Raw genomic sequence first — 16467 nt, 5'->3', positions numbered from 1 at the left:
CGCTGCGCTTCCTTTGTCCATAATGATGAGCCTGGAAGCGGTCGCGCTTTCGTCCACTACCGTGTACTTCAAGCGGGTTTATGTTTTTATACTCAGTACACGTCGCACCCGCTCCCGGGATAACATCGATAAAAGCGGATAAGTATCCCACAGAGAAACAGACGTCACACTCTCATCGCTTCACCTCTTTAAGGACAAACGTCTTGAAATCGTCGGTTCAACAGTGCATCAAAACTTTAGACGCACAAATCTCCAGAAGCAAGCTTCAAACAACAATGCATTTTATTATTCTGTTCTTGCTCACTTGTAATAAGCTTAAAATAAGAAGATCAGGTGCGCTGGTTTTGTATGCGAAGAGATTTGTGCCCTCCAAATCGTGAGTAGGTGCCAAAGTCGGCCATTGTGGCGGCCATAGTGGGATTCTAACAAGTCTGTCCTTAACGATTGATTCAAATATTCAATAGTAAGTCGATTGACCACTCGCGGCGCTGGTATCGTTTTTGCTCCTGTTTGACGTTTGCTCACTACCGCCATCTAGAGGCGGCCCGGCCAAACACAGTACATTTAGCATTGGGCGATTACGTTTTGGGACGATGTTTTTAAATGATTTTTTTTCTCAGTGTTACGTCTGTTTCTCTGTGACTATCCTCTAGCAATCAGAACGTATGAGTGGATAACTGACACTGAGGAAGATTACAAATGGTAGTAAAAATATGCATATCTGTCAAAGGATAAGCAAAATTGGGCGGAATTAAAAGGTACGAAACTGATTACACTCGTTCGAAGAGGGTATTCTGCTTAAAGGGTTCGAAGAGTCGGAACAAAATCAGAACGTAGTCGATTTGCGATCGCCCCACGAATAATTACCCTGATACGAGAAAGGGACTGTCTCATAATGGTAGAGATCAACCAGGATTGAACATTAAAGTCGGCAAATCGTATATTTTGTAAAACTGTATTTGAAATTTTCGTCTATTTACAATTTAATCTACGTCTATGGTTTGATTGGTGTTGATTAAAACTTTATTTGGTTATCACATACTTGTACGGATATAGCAACTGCATTTTGACGTAACAAATTCGTAATTTGTTTGCATACTACGAGCATGCATTAATCATTTATGTGTACAGCGACTTGAGAAATCATATTTATAATTTTGTATATAAATTATTATATTCAACTGTCGATATCGACCGATAAAAAAATAACAAATCATCTCAAATAAATATATCTATTCCATTAAAACTAGGAAGATCTTTGATTAGTTAACGCAACAAATGCTGTATAATACTTAGCAGAACTACTATTTGGATTGAGAACAGGACGACATTCCTGGAAGCTGTAGAGCACTGTCCATCAACTTCGATCATGTGGTCTGCACAGCGACACCGCCCATCGATGCAAACTGTGTCCGGGTTGATAGCGCAGTTTTGGTCTTCCTCGCAAATCCCATTCAGGTAGACTGAGGGATAACATTTCTGGAAAGGGGGAAAAATAGTAGAGTTTTACTGATTCGTCAAATTTAAATATCCTGATTTGAAGTCTTTGTACATTTTGAGCTTTCAGTCAAATTATAAAAATAAATAGAATAAGCTAAGCTAACATACTAACTCTATCTTTAAGATGCAATTTGCCTAACAGAAAACTTAGTACTGTACATAAAGGCCAATCAATCAATGGCCAAATTCCAAAGAGTCAATTCGCGTTTCGTCAGCCTTCTGAATTGATTGATGCTTTGGGAAATTGGAACAAACCTAAACGATCTCACTGCCAACGCCCGATCGTTAAAGTCGAATGATCTATCACAATCGGCCAACAAAAGAGAAACCCCTAAAACTACCCGGCAAAGAACAACCTAGAATTGAGTCAGACAAAACCTTACATAACTGATCTCGTGGAAACCGTTGGCGCAAGTACATTTGCCCACACGATCGCCATTCAGCTGCGTACTAATGTGGCACCGTGAGTAGGGAACCCGATGGAGGCACTGCAGATCTTCCTCGCACAGATCGTACAGCTTGCCGGCGACTGGAATGAAATGGAAATCGAAAAAAATAAAATGAACATCAGTGCAATGTGTCGTCGTCGTCACGCATCATTACCCTAGAAGAATCAAACCATTATTATTGGTACCTATAGGGTATCATCTGCCGCCCTCTGCTCCCCACAGAGGAGCGTTTGTTGAATCTACCTGGTCAAAATCGAATTTATTAAAATATCAGATAAGAGTATTTCCAATTTTGCAATCACCCGCTATGGGAAGTTACGGCGTAGGCTGTCAGAGAAGAAGGGATGGAGGTTTGCGTTAAGAAGCCTGAGCGCCTGTTTCGAAGCAGCAGAGCCTGTTTCTAATGCCAAAAAAGGAGTCCGAGTCCCGCAAGGTTTCAACCTGGGTCCAGTATTATGGTATCTTATGGTTAGAATTGCCAGTGAGGGTGGAGATCGTCGGCTTCGCTGACGACATTACGCTGGAAGTCTACGGTGAATCGATCGAAGAAGTGGAGTTGACGACTGCCCACTCGATCAAAGTTGTGGAGGCGTGGATGAGATCCAGGAAAATGGAGTTGGATCACCACAAAACTGAGGTGGTGGTTGTGAACAACCGAAAGTCGGAGCAGCAAGCGGTGATCAGTGAAGGCGATTACACTATCACTTTGAAGCGCTCCGTCAAACACTTGGGTGTGATGATCGACGATAAGCTTACCTTCGGTAGCCGCGTTGATTACGCCTGCAAAAGAGCCTCCACAGCTACGTATAGTGGCACTATCCCGGATGATGTCCAATAGCTTTGCGGAGTATGCTAATAAGCGCAAGCGCAAGTGTTGCTACGTCCATACTAAGGTATGGCGGCCCAACTTGAGGTACGGCGCTAAGTACGTGGTAAGCTGGAACATAGTTATAAGCTAATGTGCCTGAAGATTGCGAGCGCGTACCGTAACACGATGCACTCTGCTTCATCACTGATATGGTGCCTATCGGTATCCTTACCAGGCAAGACATAGAATGCTTCAAAATGCGCGGCACAAGAAGCATACGCAGGACTGCCAGATTGGCCACCATGGTCAAAAGGAAACGCACGTGGGACAGTCCACCAAAGGAAGGTGGACCCACAGGTTGATTCCGAGGGCAGATATTTGGGTTAACAAACGCCGTGGGGAAGTAGCATTCCACCTAACTCAGAACCTTTCAGGCTATGGTTGCTTCCGACAGTATCTACATCGTTTCGGTAATGCGGTTTCTCTTGAATATTCGCTTTGAACTGGTTTAGAGGAAACGGAGGAACACGTTTTGTTCGTGTGCTCGCGTTTTCGCACAATGCGTGATCGCATGCTTGCAACATGCGGGGAGGACACAACTCCGGACAATTTTGTCCAGAGGATGTGTTTGGCTGGAATGCCGTTTCATCAGCCATCACCCACATCGTTTTGGAGCTACAGACGAGATGGTGCGTGGACTCGGAGAATGGCTAGTGCAGACGCTATACAAGAGGTGGTTAAAGGGTTCAGAGTCGGGTACGTAGGTCATACCGGTGCCCTGCGGTCGAACTCGATCCTTACGGCGATTAAATGGCCGCGGAAAAAACATCCTGGTAGATTTTTCTGTCTTGATGTCAGTCTACTACTATGTTGAATCTGAGCCCGTGGTTGGAAAATGGTCCTCGGAAAAGTCTAGGCAGGCGGAGGCCCCATGTCGGCGCGTCCTTCTGTGTGCTGGCTGATAGGGCCTTACTTGCGAGAAGGTCAAATCGCTGTGCACCCGGTATTAGTTCTTGATACTTGCTGTGCAGTTGGAAGCAGGCGACCCTGCCAAGGACAAAGGGAATGGTGAGGACCACTCGGGAAACTGGCTAAGTGCTACCTTGGTGGACTCCCCAAAGCGAGTCATCGATGTTCACTGCTGTACGCTACGCAGCTAACCTTGAGGGTGCAATGCCGTTTTGGTTGATTGATTGATTTGTCTTTATTAAAGAGACTTTCAGCCCTTGTCTGGTTCGTCTCTCCGTCTTGGTGGTTCCGGAGAGACGAAGGGTTTGGCGACCATGGGAATGTTGTTTAATGAGTGGAGAAAGAATAGTCATGGCTTTCACTTTTTTTTTTGGTAGAAGATGGTTCCACACTACCTGGACCTTCTGTCCGGGTGTCTGTGGAGCAGATTATCCCCTTGGTTTAGATGAAAAAAAAAAAGACCAATGCCAACAACCCCAGAGAACAAAACGGATTTGTGATTGAAAACTCGGTATGAAAAACAGCCGTTCTCTCAAATTCATCAGGAGGACTCACACGCGGATTCGGCTTCACAACGCTGCAGAAGGTGTGTTGGACAGGATCCATGGTGCGAAAGCGGCAAATCACGCGAGCCGGGAACAACTTTCATCGTGATGGGAGGGCGGCATGCGGAGGTGCGTGGTCGTTTGGAGACCGATCGATGAAAAAATGTGCAGGCTGAGCATCTAGGGCCGATTCTTCAACTCCATCATAACCAATGTGCACTTCCCACACTCCGGAAGTACTGGTGATCCATTAATGTGGTCGTTCATCATCTTCTTCCCCCACTGTCTCCTTAATGAAAGCTACCACAGCAGATGGATTCCCAAATCGACCACGGTCTGATTGATGGATTGCACTTCTATATTATCGACGTCAGGAACTATCGTGGCGCTTATTTCGACTCTGACCACTACCTAGTGATGGTGAAACTACACCCAACACTCTCCAGAATCTATAATCTTCGGAACAGACGGCCAAATGTCGCCTCAACATACGCCCAGAATCTCGAAGCAGCGTTGCTAGGCGAAGGCGGGCTCCATGAAACCCTCTTTGAGGACTGCCGATGTTCAGTTAAAGCAGCCATCAACAACGCAACCGAGAGCTCTATCGAGTACAAAGAACGGAGTGGAAGGAACGATTGGTTGGATCAGGATTGCAGAGAGATTTTGGATTTGGCTTTGGATCGCCAATCCGGAGACGGCGGGTTCGATTCCCGTTCCAGTCGGGAAAATTTTCTCGACTCCCTGGGCATAGTGTATCACTGTACTTGCCTCACAATATACAAAATTCATGCAATGGCAGTGTGATTGAATGGAGCTGTTGAGCCGTTCTCGAGAAACTCAGAAGTTCTACCAGAAACTCAACGCATCTCGCAACGGCATCGTGCCGTGCGTATGATGAGAACTGCACAACTTTCTCGAAGTTAAGGATGCCATTGAACAGCTCAAGAGCATCATGTCAGCTGGGAAGAATCGGAAGGATGATATTGCAGATGAACTTTGAAATATGGTTCTGGAAAACTTGGTCATTTTTGTCTGCACCGACTGATTCTCAGGTTCTAGAATACGGAACGGAACAGCTACCAGAGGAGTGGAAGCAACGGGGAAGATGACAAGTTCGTGAGAACTTCCGAGCAATCGCTTTCTGAATACCGCTTACAAAACGTAATCTCAGATCATCTGCCATTCAAGATTTTTTGCCAATACTTTCATTCGTTAGAATCTGGAGGGGGGCTACGACTACGTAGGTGATGAACCTTCATGCTTGCTGTTCAAGATTGCGCTAGGGTGTCATACGGTGAGTCGGGTGTATCAGCTGGAGTACGATTTTCAGCCGATTTGCTGACGACGTGGATATCATCCGCAAAATATTTGGTACGGTGACTGAGCAGTACACGTACAGGTGAAACAGCAAAGGTCAATGCATTAAAAACAAAGTACTGCTGGCAGGTGGAACTGAGTCAAACAGGACAAGCCTTGGCAGCAGTGCTACGATAACTAACGATACATTCAAGGTAGTGCAGCAGCAATCCATCGATTCCATGCTAACGGATAGCAACAACGTGAACTAAGAAACACGAAGACACGTCATCAGTGGAAGTCGTGCTTAAGTAGGCTGCAGAAGAGTCTGCTCTACCGTGAACAGAAAAACCAGAATATTGCCAAATCCAAAAGGATGCGGTGGGCATGGCATGTTGCAAGAATGCCGGATAACAACTCTACAAAAATTATGTTCGTGAGAAAACCGAATTGTACAAGGCGACGTGGAGCACAATAGACAGGTTAGGGTGACCAGGTCGAGAGATATTTAGTGAGTGTAGAATGTAGGATGTTCCCGAGGATGGAGAGGAACAGCAGCAAACCAAAATGTATAGAATTTACTCATTCTTGTCTATATATATAGATGAAGTATTAAATTGACCAAGCTTAAAATACTCACTCATCCCCTCAAAAGAGCCACATCAATTAAACAATTTTGACCAGCCAGATTTGCTGCATACTCCACAGTGCGCTCGCTCCCCATAGACTGACCCAGTTACTTACTTGGAAGGCATTGGTTCCTCGCCTGATTCAAGATATGGCTTACTCGGCAGCGACACTCGTCATCGCTGCAGCGCGAATTCTCCGTAATGCACTCCTCGTCTCGGAAGCACTTCTCGCCTAGGTACACATCCGGCAGGCACAGATTCCGCCCGGCGTTCGGGTGCTTACCCAGAGCGCACACGCAAATGCCATCGCGGCAGTAGGTATCGTCGCCGATGCAATTGTTGGTCAGCCGGCAGTACTGCCCAAGGTAACTGGTCTTGTAGCATCGGCGCTCCCGTTCGACGTAGTGCGTTCCCTCGCGGCATTGACACGAATTGTCACGACATTCCGCGTCCGTGCTCAGCAAATACTGGCATTGATCGTCGTACTGGCAGAAATCGCCTATGGCAGTTGCAACTGCAATTAGATATTGTGATCAGAGCATTAAATGGATTTCTTTCGGAGGGAACAATCAGCGTCTCTTGGTCTTACATCGAATACACTCTCGGGTGTTGTTGTGCGTGAGCATAAAGTGACCTTGAAGGCAGGAACAAACGCCGAATCCGGTCGGCGGAGTGTAATGTTCGCAGTATGCGTTCGATGGGCAGTCGGAGTTTGTCCGGCAAACGCTTGCTGTTCCTATGTGAGTGCAAACAGTTAAGTAGGTCGTCAGTGAAGGATCATTCGGGAAGTTGTATCACAGACAAACAGACGTAACACTCTTCAAAACGGCTTGGCACATGCATTTAACAATCAATTCAAATTTCATTTGATTTGCGCGATCGTTCCAACAGATGCGCTAGTGTTCGATCGCTTTGACGTTTGCCAGTGTACACGTTGCTGAATGATGCAAACGAAAATTACAGGCAATTTGTGTAGTAGTGTGCGTGGCGACTAAACGTCAAATCGAAATCCATCATGGCCGACAGTGTCGCGCGAGGTTCTACCAACAGATGGCAGTAATGACACCGGACAAAAGTTTTTGATGAATTTCCTCTAAGAGTTACGTCTGTTTGTCTGTGGTTGTATGTTCATGTACTAAACTTGCGCGCCATACGAAAATATGTGGGCTTTCTTACAAAAAATTTTATAAGGGAGAGAGGGAATGTCGAAAAAAATGTCTTACGTAATAACGGACAGCTCCTTGTACGTTTAACGTTCTGCTTCTAAACCCGAATAACGCGTCAAAACTTGCAAATAGTGAATTCGACTATTTAAAAGCAAAACTTTATTTTGAAATTGTTCCTTGTAGGTCATATATGACCCCAACATAGAAACGACTGTATAAATTCACACATTCAATAAAACAGAATACTTTCTTCGGCAAAGTTATTGCAAATTGAGTCCTCTATTAAGGAAAAAATGGAAATATTTGTATTTAAGACTTCACTGACCACCAAGAACATCCTGAACACCATAAAGTTCGGGAAAATGAAATAATTGGCATACCAGTTGTTCTAGAAGCTGAATTTGGATATGGGTTACGTCCATATGTATTCATTTAACCTTAGTCAAGAAAATCAAATGGTGTTCCATATTCTGGGATGTTCTAGGTGTTCCAAACTGTGCTGTAGTAAAGTCCTTCGAATCTAAAAGAATAATTTTATGTGTTTTTGCCATAAATAATAGCAATACATAACCTACTGGGATCCGTGAAGCTATAGGGGTACTATAGGGACACTAAAGGGATATTCCAGGTCAGCCTAACTACCTTGGGGTTCAGAACTTCAGCTCTACACTTGTAACATATCTGTTATACTGAATAACATTGCATAATCAACCGCGGTTACTGAACCAATCTGAAATCTAATTGATATTATTATGAACCTTTGGGACATTCAGGGTCGTCCAAACTGTCCTAAAATGAAGGCCTTCTAGTCTACAATAATAACTTTTTGTGTTTTCACCATAAATAATAGCAATGCATAATCTGCTGGGATTCGTGAAGCTCTTTAAATCTACAATGTTATTTATAGACACTGTAGGAATATTCCAAGGCAGCCAAACTACTTGGAGTTTAGAACTTCAGGTCTACACTCGTAACAGCAACCATATCCGATACACCAAAACCTCCATTTAGGTAATGAGTCGGGACTGCCTAAATAGAATTTTTACCTAAATGGATTCATTACCTAAATGGATTCAGTTTATTACCTAAATGGATTACAAGGTTGCAAATAAGTTCAACAAGGGAGAGCTACTAGGAAATTTAAAGGAGATCATGCGGAGTTTCAGATGGCTTTCAATGAGTTTCATGAGGGGGTGGGTTTCAGGAGGGGAGGGGCGTTTTCGGGGGTTTTGGAGGGTCTTAGATCAGAATTGTCATTCAAATGACTAGCTGAGTACGAAATACGAAAAACCCTGAAAATTCCGCCAGACTGAAAAATCATTCAATGTCTGGTCAAAGTCGGGTAAATTTTTATCGTATGTTGGGCTATTGTTGGACCAACATCGAACAACTGTTGGGTCTATGTTGGGTTTGGTGGCCAAAATAAAAACAGGTGAATGATAGGTTGATGTCGGGTTTGACGTCATCAATGTTGGAGCTGATATCAGTTGAATGAGGGAAGGATGGTTGATTATCTCAATTTCAGCTGCAAATGACGCTGGATACTGACACTTTTCAACACTGCATGGAAGAGGGGGGGGAGGTGTTTAAGGGGCAACATTGCATCCCCCTCCCCCCATACCCACCCCCTAACACCACTCACTACTTCATTCCCATAAACCAATCTTATACCTAATCTAACTTGATGATTTTGTGGCTATATCGGTCTCTTTCTACTCATAAGTATAAGGGAGTAGAGATCAAAGTGGATAATGAAATGATAGATATGATAGAATTCGCTAGGTAGCGAACAAGTGTGAAAAATTTTATAGAAGGTGAAATTAGGCAAGTAGGCCATGTATTGAACGAATACATCGAATGCGTGAAACTTCTGCCGTGCGACCTGTGCTTTTAAACAGATCGGCTTGGTTGGTAGTTCATACCACCTTACCAAGACTGGCAAAAGTTTCAGGCACCTAACTGCCTAATGTATTGGCAGTTTTCATCACAAATTCTATCGATCGGTAGCTTTTTCGGAATTCGCACTCCGTTCATAGAGGTATGTCTATATCGCGGCGTGTTTTTCCTATTAGCTTTTTCGATCTTATAGGATAGAACACTTTTCTTTTTTGAGCCAAACTTTTCATATCATGTACTGATTTATCGACCGTATTCTATAATTAACTTGATGATTTTGTGGCTATATCGGTCTCTTTCTACTCATAAGTATAAGGGAGTAGAGATCAAAGTGGATAATGAAATGATAGATATGATAGAATTCGCTAGGTAGCGAACAAGTGTGAAAATTTTATAGAAGGTGAAATTAGGCAAGTAGGCCATGTATTGAACGAATACATCGAATGCGTGAAACTTCTGCCGTGCGACCTGTGCTTTTAAACAGATCGGCTTGGTTGGTAGTTCATACCACCTTACCAAGACTGGCAAAAGTTTCAGGCACCCGACTGCCTAATGTATTGTTCTGTTTTCATCACAAATTCTATCGATCGGTAGCTTTTTCGGAATACGCACTCCGTTCATAGAGGTATGTCTATATCGCGGCGTGTTCTTCCTATTAGCTTTTTCGATCTTATAGGATAGAACACTTTTCTTTTTTGAGCCAAACTTTTCATATCATGTACTGATTTATCGACCGTATTCTATAATTAACTTGATGATTTTGTGGCTATATCGGTCTCTTTCTACTCATAAGTATAAGGGAGTAGAGATCAAAGTGGATAATGAAATGATAGATATGATAGAATTCGCTAGGTAGCGAACAAGTGTGAAAATTTTATAGAAGGTGAAATTAGGCAAGTAGGCCATGTATTGAACGAATACATCGAATGCGTGAAACTTCTGCCGTGCGACCTGTGCTTTTAAACAGATCGGCTTGGTTGGTAGTTCATACCACCTTACCAAGACTGGCAAAAGTTTCAGGCACCCGACTGCCTAATGTATTGTTCTGTTTTCATCACAAATTCTATCGATTCTTATACCTAATCTTAAGTATTCCAACGGATCTGAACACAATCAAACTCCATTTAGGTAACGTTATCTAAATGGAGGGACCTAAATAGATTTTACCTAAATGGATCCTACCTAAATGGAGGTTTGAGTGTATACTGAGTAACGTTGCATAATCAATCGCGGCTACTGGATCAACCTGAAGTCACTACATATTATTATGAACCTTTGAGACATTAGAGGCGTCCAAACTGTTCTGAAGTTGAGCTCTTAACAGTAACAGTAGTTATTCTCACAATGAACTGTAACATTACACATCCAATTGTAATCTGTAATCACCCTGGCATTTCATGAGTCATTCTAAGATCAATCAAACTACCTCGGAGACCATAGCTTCAGGTCTACACTTGTGATAATAAATGTTGCCAGTACGTAGAGTAGTGTTACATCCAATGTATTTACCAAAGTCGTTCGAGGAACAATAAGCGTTGTTATATATTTTTTGGGATATTGTCGACCATCCTTACTGTTATGGAGCTTAATTGATAAAAACAATCACAAACAAGGTGATTTCGTTCTAGATAGCAACGTTACACAACCAAATAAATCCATGAACCTCTTACTCTCAAGGGTTACTTCATGGAAGATTTGTGATAATTTAGGTAATCCATTGAACATTCAGAAGATTTACTGGACATGATAGATTACATATCGTAGCTTTGTGTAAAGAAAGAAGTCACTGTTACACCCGTAGACTTTGGGATCTGAACTCAAGAACAGTTTGGATGACCTAGAATGTCCCGAATGTTCTGATACCGTCTTTTAAACTGTTGGCGTAGCCACCCGTGAAAGTCTCCATTGCGAATAACATAGGAGAAAATACAACTCGATAAAATCGGCAAAGACACACGCAACGAAATAAGGACTAGGAATGGAAACTTGGAACAAGGAATTGCAAGTCACTTGGCCGTGTAATTGCCGGCTTAGAATAGCGGAATACGGACCACCTGTTCCGGGGGTAGAAGTCCACCAAACAGGTAACCCCAATCCAAGGTGTCAGGCGACCCGTGCTGATGGAAGAATGGTTGAGGGGGTTCAAAATATGCTCGATCGTTAACGGAGCCCGTAACGTGGGTAGAACACCTTTTTGGGTTGCGTTGCAGCGAAAGATCTATCAAACCGAACCCTAGTCCTAACTGCTTCCAACTAGTGGGCGCATATTTGAGCAATCAAAGGAAAACTCTTTGGTCCTTATTACATTTCACACCTTGTTGAAAATGATAGGTCTCAGTTTTAGGTGTGGCCGAGATGGATCTTGAAACAAGGAAAAATGGGTTAGTGTTCCTAATCTTTTACTCGGTGGTTTGCATTGAAGGGACTAGGGTTCCGATGCATGGTCAATATCGGTTCTCGTTAAGGGATCCGATTTTGACTGAAAAGGGAGCGTGTTAAAAGCGCAAAGTATCAATCAGAATCCTTTCTTACGATTTAGTTGAAAATGATTACTGTAACAAAACCGAATACTTTATAACTTCTCAATGATGATAAAGTAATGCGACATGCACTATAAAAAGGACACGGGGTATACCACAGTAGATCAAATATTGGTCGCAGTGGTTATATCCCGAACAGAGAAAAAAAAGCCAATTGTTTTCGCAGGATGTGTCAGGATAATCTACGACGAACTACATCCCCGCAACTTCGATATCGTGGTGTTGCAGCAGCTTTGTTGGACTAGACAGAAGGTGTGGAAAAGTGAGCATCCAGTAATGGCCACCTTCTACTAAAGCTGTGGCACCATCAATGAACTAGGAGCAGGAATTATAGTGTTGGGCAAGATGCGACAACGTGTGATCGGGTGGCAGCCGATCAACGCAAGGATGTGCATGTTGAGAGTTGGGGGCCGTTTCTTCAACAACAGCACATCAAAGTACACAGCTCACACGAAGGGAGACCTAATGACGAGAAAGAAGCGTTCCACGCGCAGTTAGAGCAATCGTTGTCAGCGACATGAACGCGCAGGTAGGAAGGGAGGAAATGTACAGGGCGAAACAGCCTGCAAGCCGTATCGAATGATAACGGACAGCGATGCGTAAACTTTGCAACCTCCCGTGGTATGGTAATCCAAAGCACCTTCTTCCCCCGCAAAGATATCCACAAAGCCACCTGGGGATCACCCGACCATCAAACCGAAAACCAAATCGACCACGTTCCAATCGACGGTAAATTTTTCTCGAATATAACCAAAGTCCGCAAATACCGCAGTGCGAATATACATTCGGATCACTACTTAGTCGCTGTATGCTTGCGCTAAAACTTTCGACAGTTATCACCACGCGTCGAAGTCGAACGCCGCGGCTCAACATCGAGCAGCTGCGTAACGTAGCGGTGGCTCAAGACTACGTGCAGCAGTTAGCAGTGGCCTTACCAACGGAAAAACAGCTTGGCGCAGCTACACTTGAAGATGGCTGAAGGGACATCCGATCCGCCATAGGTAGTACCTCGGCTACAGCACTAAGCTTCGCGACTCCAAATCACAGAAACGACTGGTACGACGGCGAATGTGATCAGTTGAAGAACGAGAAGAATGCAGCATGGGCGAGAATGCTGCAGCACCGTACGAGACCGAATGAGGCCCGTTACGGACAGGCACGGAACAGGCAGATCGCGAAGCGATGGAAGAGCTTAACCGCGCTAAGGACACATAAAAATTCTGCGAGAAGCTGAACCGCTCGCGTAGAGGCTTTGTGCCACAAGCCGACATGTGCCGAGACAATCACGGGAATCTTCTCACGAGCGATCGTGAGGTGGTGACAGCATTACGATGAACGCCTCAATGGCGACGTTGCAAGCACCGAAGGTGGCGTGGTAACAGATTTGGGAGTACGTACGCAGGACGAAAGATTTCCAGCCCCTAACCTCCAAAAGATGAGGAGGAGGTGAGCCGGTTGAAAAACAAAGCCGCTGCAACAGATCAACTGCCAAGCGAAATACTAAAATACGTTGGACTTAGTACCGTGATCTCGGGTGAAATTGACCAATTTTCGCAGTTTTTGGCGCCTAATTTTTGAATTTTTAACACAGTGCTATAAACAAGTACGACCATGGTTTTCATCAGTCAACGAAGTTTAAACTTTTATTGTAAGTTATTTTAAATATCATTTGAAAAAAAAACGGAAAATAATCTCGGGGTAAAATTGATCAGTCAGTGAAATGCCTTTGTAAGTTCTGAAAATATTTTTCCCACCTAAATTAACCATCGCAGTATGCGAAAAACTATTAAAACTTTTGATGACGACAATGGGTTTAGCGAATACTTGGCAGCTTGAAACATACATTTGGATATTCATTACATGTGCGATATTGCTACGGTACCAAATGTTTGAAAATGTCTTTGAAGTTCGCCTAACACGCAGTTTGGGAAAATATTGAATTTAATACAGAAAAATGTAACTAATTGGCTATAAAACATATAAACTCATCATTCAATAAACCTTGAGCCAGATGATGGCCATTTCCCACATACTGTTTCAAATTTAGAACGTTATTGTCGCGCTTATTTTTATTAGAGTCTGGCGGCGGTCGTACGCTCGCAAGGCATACAACTGCAGTGACGCTCGCATGGCAAAACAAAAGAAAATAGGCTGCCGCCCAAATCAAAAGCACGACGTGAGTTTCGCGAAGAGACAGATATTTTTGAATGTATTCGTGATGAACGACAAGAGTGGCTCAGTAAAATGAGTGTGCTTGCTGTCGAACCCCATATAATGGAATAAAACACTTTTAGAATCTGGTGAGGCTGTTATGATTAGTCGGTCGCGCTTATATCAGAGGCAGATAATCGCCATATTCTGATTTTTCTTGAGAGGCATACTATTTTTGACAAATAAAAATGGCCCTCACGTCGATCAATTTCACCAGAAATGACAGTACCCTAATCTTAAATTTTACCCCGGTTTACGGTACCATTTATAGTCCTTAAAATTAACCAAAATTTTATTAAATTTTTATAGTACATATGCAAAATACACTCGTTGTATCCAATGAGGTACGCTTTTATCATTGTCGTGTTATAGTCTTCTTCTCGGCATCGCCACAATGTCTAGTATCCAACCGCTTCGCATACATCGTAACTCATGATAACCAACGATCAAACGTGCCTCAAAACACCACTTGCCATACAGAATAGAATTCGCTTCGTCCAATCATTCTGCGCAAAAATTACGTAAAGTTATTCGCTTATCCGGCACATGTGTATCACAAGCGTGGCGACCCTACACAAAAAAAAAATGTCAATTCACATCGCGACGCAATGCTATCGGTGTGTCGTCTGAATTGAATTATCTATTCTGGACGTTGTTTACGGTCACTGCCATATTCTCACGCCTTGTTGGCATTGAATTCGCTTCAATCAATCACGATCATTTGGTTGTCTATTCACACTAATTTGTTTCCTGAGTTTTGGAATTCAGCGGTGAAGCAAATTCTTCTTTCCCAAATATCGATTTCTTCGATGCTTCACTTTCGTTCTTCATAGTTCTTCTTTGCTTTTTGGGAACTTCCACGGCCTTCTTCCCGTTCCCGCATCTTGGGTATAATGCTCCGAAAGTGCTATTATAGCGCAGCAACGGCCGACACGAAGTAGGCCAGCCAAAAATCAGTTCAATTCTGCTTTCCACCGCGCGAACCATCATCGCCCATGCTGAGGTAACGCAGAACTACCACGGGCCTATAGCCCTTTAGAGCACTGCTAGTAGGTAGGTATCGTTTAACAACAACGTCATCAGAAAAAAAATGACCACATATTCCCACTAACGGTGAAGGCCAACGCGCAACAATCAGCGCATTGCTCTCAAATGGTTGCTCATCAATGATGAAATGCACTGTTTTTCTTCGGATTCCTCTGCACGATTCTTCGTGAAGCACCACCAAATAAACTCAAATGAATCACTCGCCACAAATTGTAGCACGGTTCGCCAATTGTGTACATTGCCGATGATAGTTTTGTCGTGAATTTCAGATTGGTAATTTGAATAATTATTTCGATCCGTTTTGTATGTGCGGGCGTCGTCCGTGAGTCGTTTCCGTTTTCACGCTTGGACACTTACGTCTGACGAAAGTCTGGCCCAACGCAGTAGGCCGGACCGCGCTGGCGACGAAGAAGGCCAATGTTGTGAACCGCACTAGCAATAGACCGTTGTCATGGATACGCAAGTACGGCCTGCTACTACTCAACATATTTCAAAGCACGTTTGGGAAATGATACGCGATGCGCGCCACGGCGAATCAACAACATTACCGGTCGAAATCTAATAGCGTACTGGGAAACGTTACTCACCCCGTGCTTGGGTTGGGTGGTCGACCGATCGTCGTCGGAGCCTCCCCGCGCAACATCACTGAGCGAGAGTGAGAATAAGCTGCTCATCGTGCAATAATGATGGTAGGTTCCAAAGTAAATCGCACGAACGGGCACCGGGTTGAGCGTCGGCCACTGACTGTAATGCAATCGCACGCTGGAACTTTATTGTTTTCGTCTGGTTGCTATCCACTACGCATAGGTTCTTGTTGTTAGTTTGGTTCTGATAAAAGTGATATATCTTACGATTAATGTTTATTTATGCCATTGTTGTTTATAAAATACCCATTTCCAATATCAAACTTGTTATGCATTATTTTCTTTTTTTTTTGCAAATTCTAAACTGATACTTTTTGTTTGAATCTTGTATAACAACATATTGCTGGTCCATAGTAGATTCTGAGATACAACATGCATAGTTGCCAAGATAGATGCTATCTCACGCTCCTCCGGGTCGACCGAGGATGTAGAGTTGTATGCTTATCCCTCGAACAGTCAAGTCTCCAAGCAGTGACACTACGCTCACGTGGTACCACAAAAATGCATTTTTCATGGTGCGTGTACTCAGTACACGACGCGACCGCTCCCCGGTTAATCGATAGTGCCATCTGAGTATTGAGGAAGAGCAGCTGAATATGAAACCAGAAACGAAATATTTTGAACTGATTCAACTATAACAGCTTTTAACATGAAGTTTGCAGTGCTTATTGTTAAAGTGCATGCCGGGTCGCTTCAGAGGTTTGGGTATCGACCTCTATGGGTATCGATAGAAATCTAGTTGATCTAGAGAATTGAGCGAATGGAGC

The 16467-nt window shown here is 43.5% G+C and overlaps 1 protein-coding gene across 2 annotated transcripts; it reads right to left on the bottom strand.

Moving 5' to 3' along the window:
• Window positions 1-939: 939 nt before the first annotated feature.
• LOC109412128 (prion-like-(Q/N-rich) domain-bearing protein 25) lies at window positions 940-15638 on the bottom strand. Of its 2 annotated transcripts, XM_062845793.1 has the most exons (5): window positions 15414-15638; window positions 6786-6932; window positions 6312-6710; window positions 1884-2029; window positions 940-1479 (listed from the first exon to the last, which is right to left on the bottom strand). In XM_062845793.1, the coding sequence occupies exons 1-5, from the start codon at window positions 15541-15543 to the stop codon at window positions 1267-1269; spliced, it is 1035 nt and encodes a 344-aa protein (XP_062701777.1). In that variant the 5' UTR covers window positions 15544-15638; the 3' UTR covers window positions 940-1266. The 2 variants fall into 2 exon arrangements, with proteins under 2 accessions (XP_062701777.1, XP_062701778.1); XM_062845794.1 differs by lacking the exon at window positions 6786-6932.
• Window positions 15639-16467: the final 829 nt, after the last annotated feature.

This window comes from Aedes albopictus, chromosome 1, assembly GCF_035046485.1.
Source record: "Aedes albopictus strain Foshan chromosome 1, AalbF5, whole genome shotgun sequence".
Classification (NCBI taxonomy): domain Eukaryota; kingdom Metazoa; phylum Arthropoda; class Insecta; order Diptera; family Culicidae; genus Aedes; species Aedes albopictus.
The sequence above is the reverse complement of the archived record's forward strand: the minus strand, read 5'-3'. Positions and strand labels throughout refer to the sequence as shown.

Excerpts from the sequence above, each read along its gene's own strand:
- LOC109412128 (XM_062845793.1), bottom strand. The coding sequence starts at position 15,543 with ATGTTGAGTAGTAGCAGGCCGTACTTGCGTATCCATGACAACGGTCTA. Across the intron at positions 6,933-15,413 it reads GGGCCAGACTTTCGTCAGAC|GAACAGCAAGCGTTTGCCGG; the intron begins GTAAGTGTCCAA and ends GCACTCACATAG. Across the intron at positions 2,030-6,311 it reads GAGGAACCAATGCCTTCCAA|TCGCCGGCAAGCTGTACGAT; the intron begins GTAAGTAACTGG and ends ATTTCATTCCAG.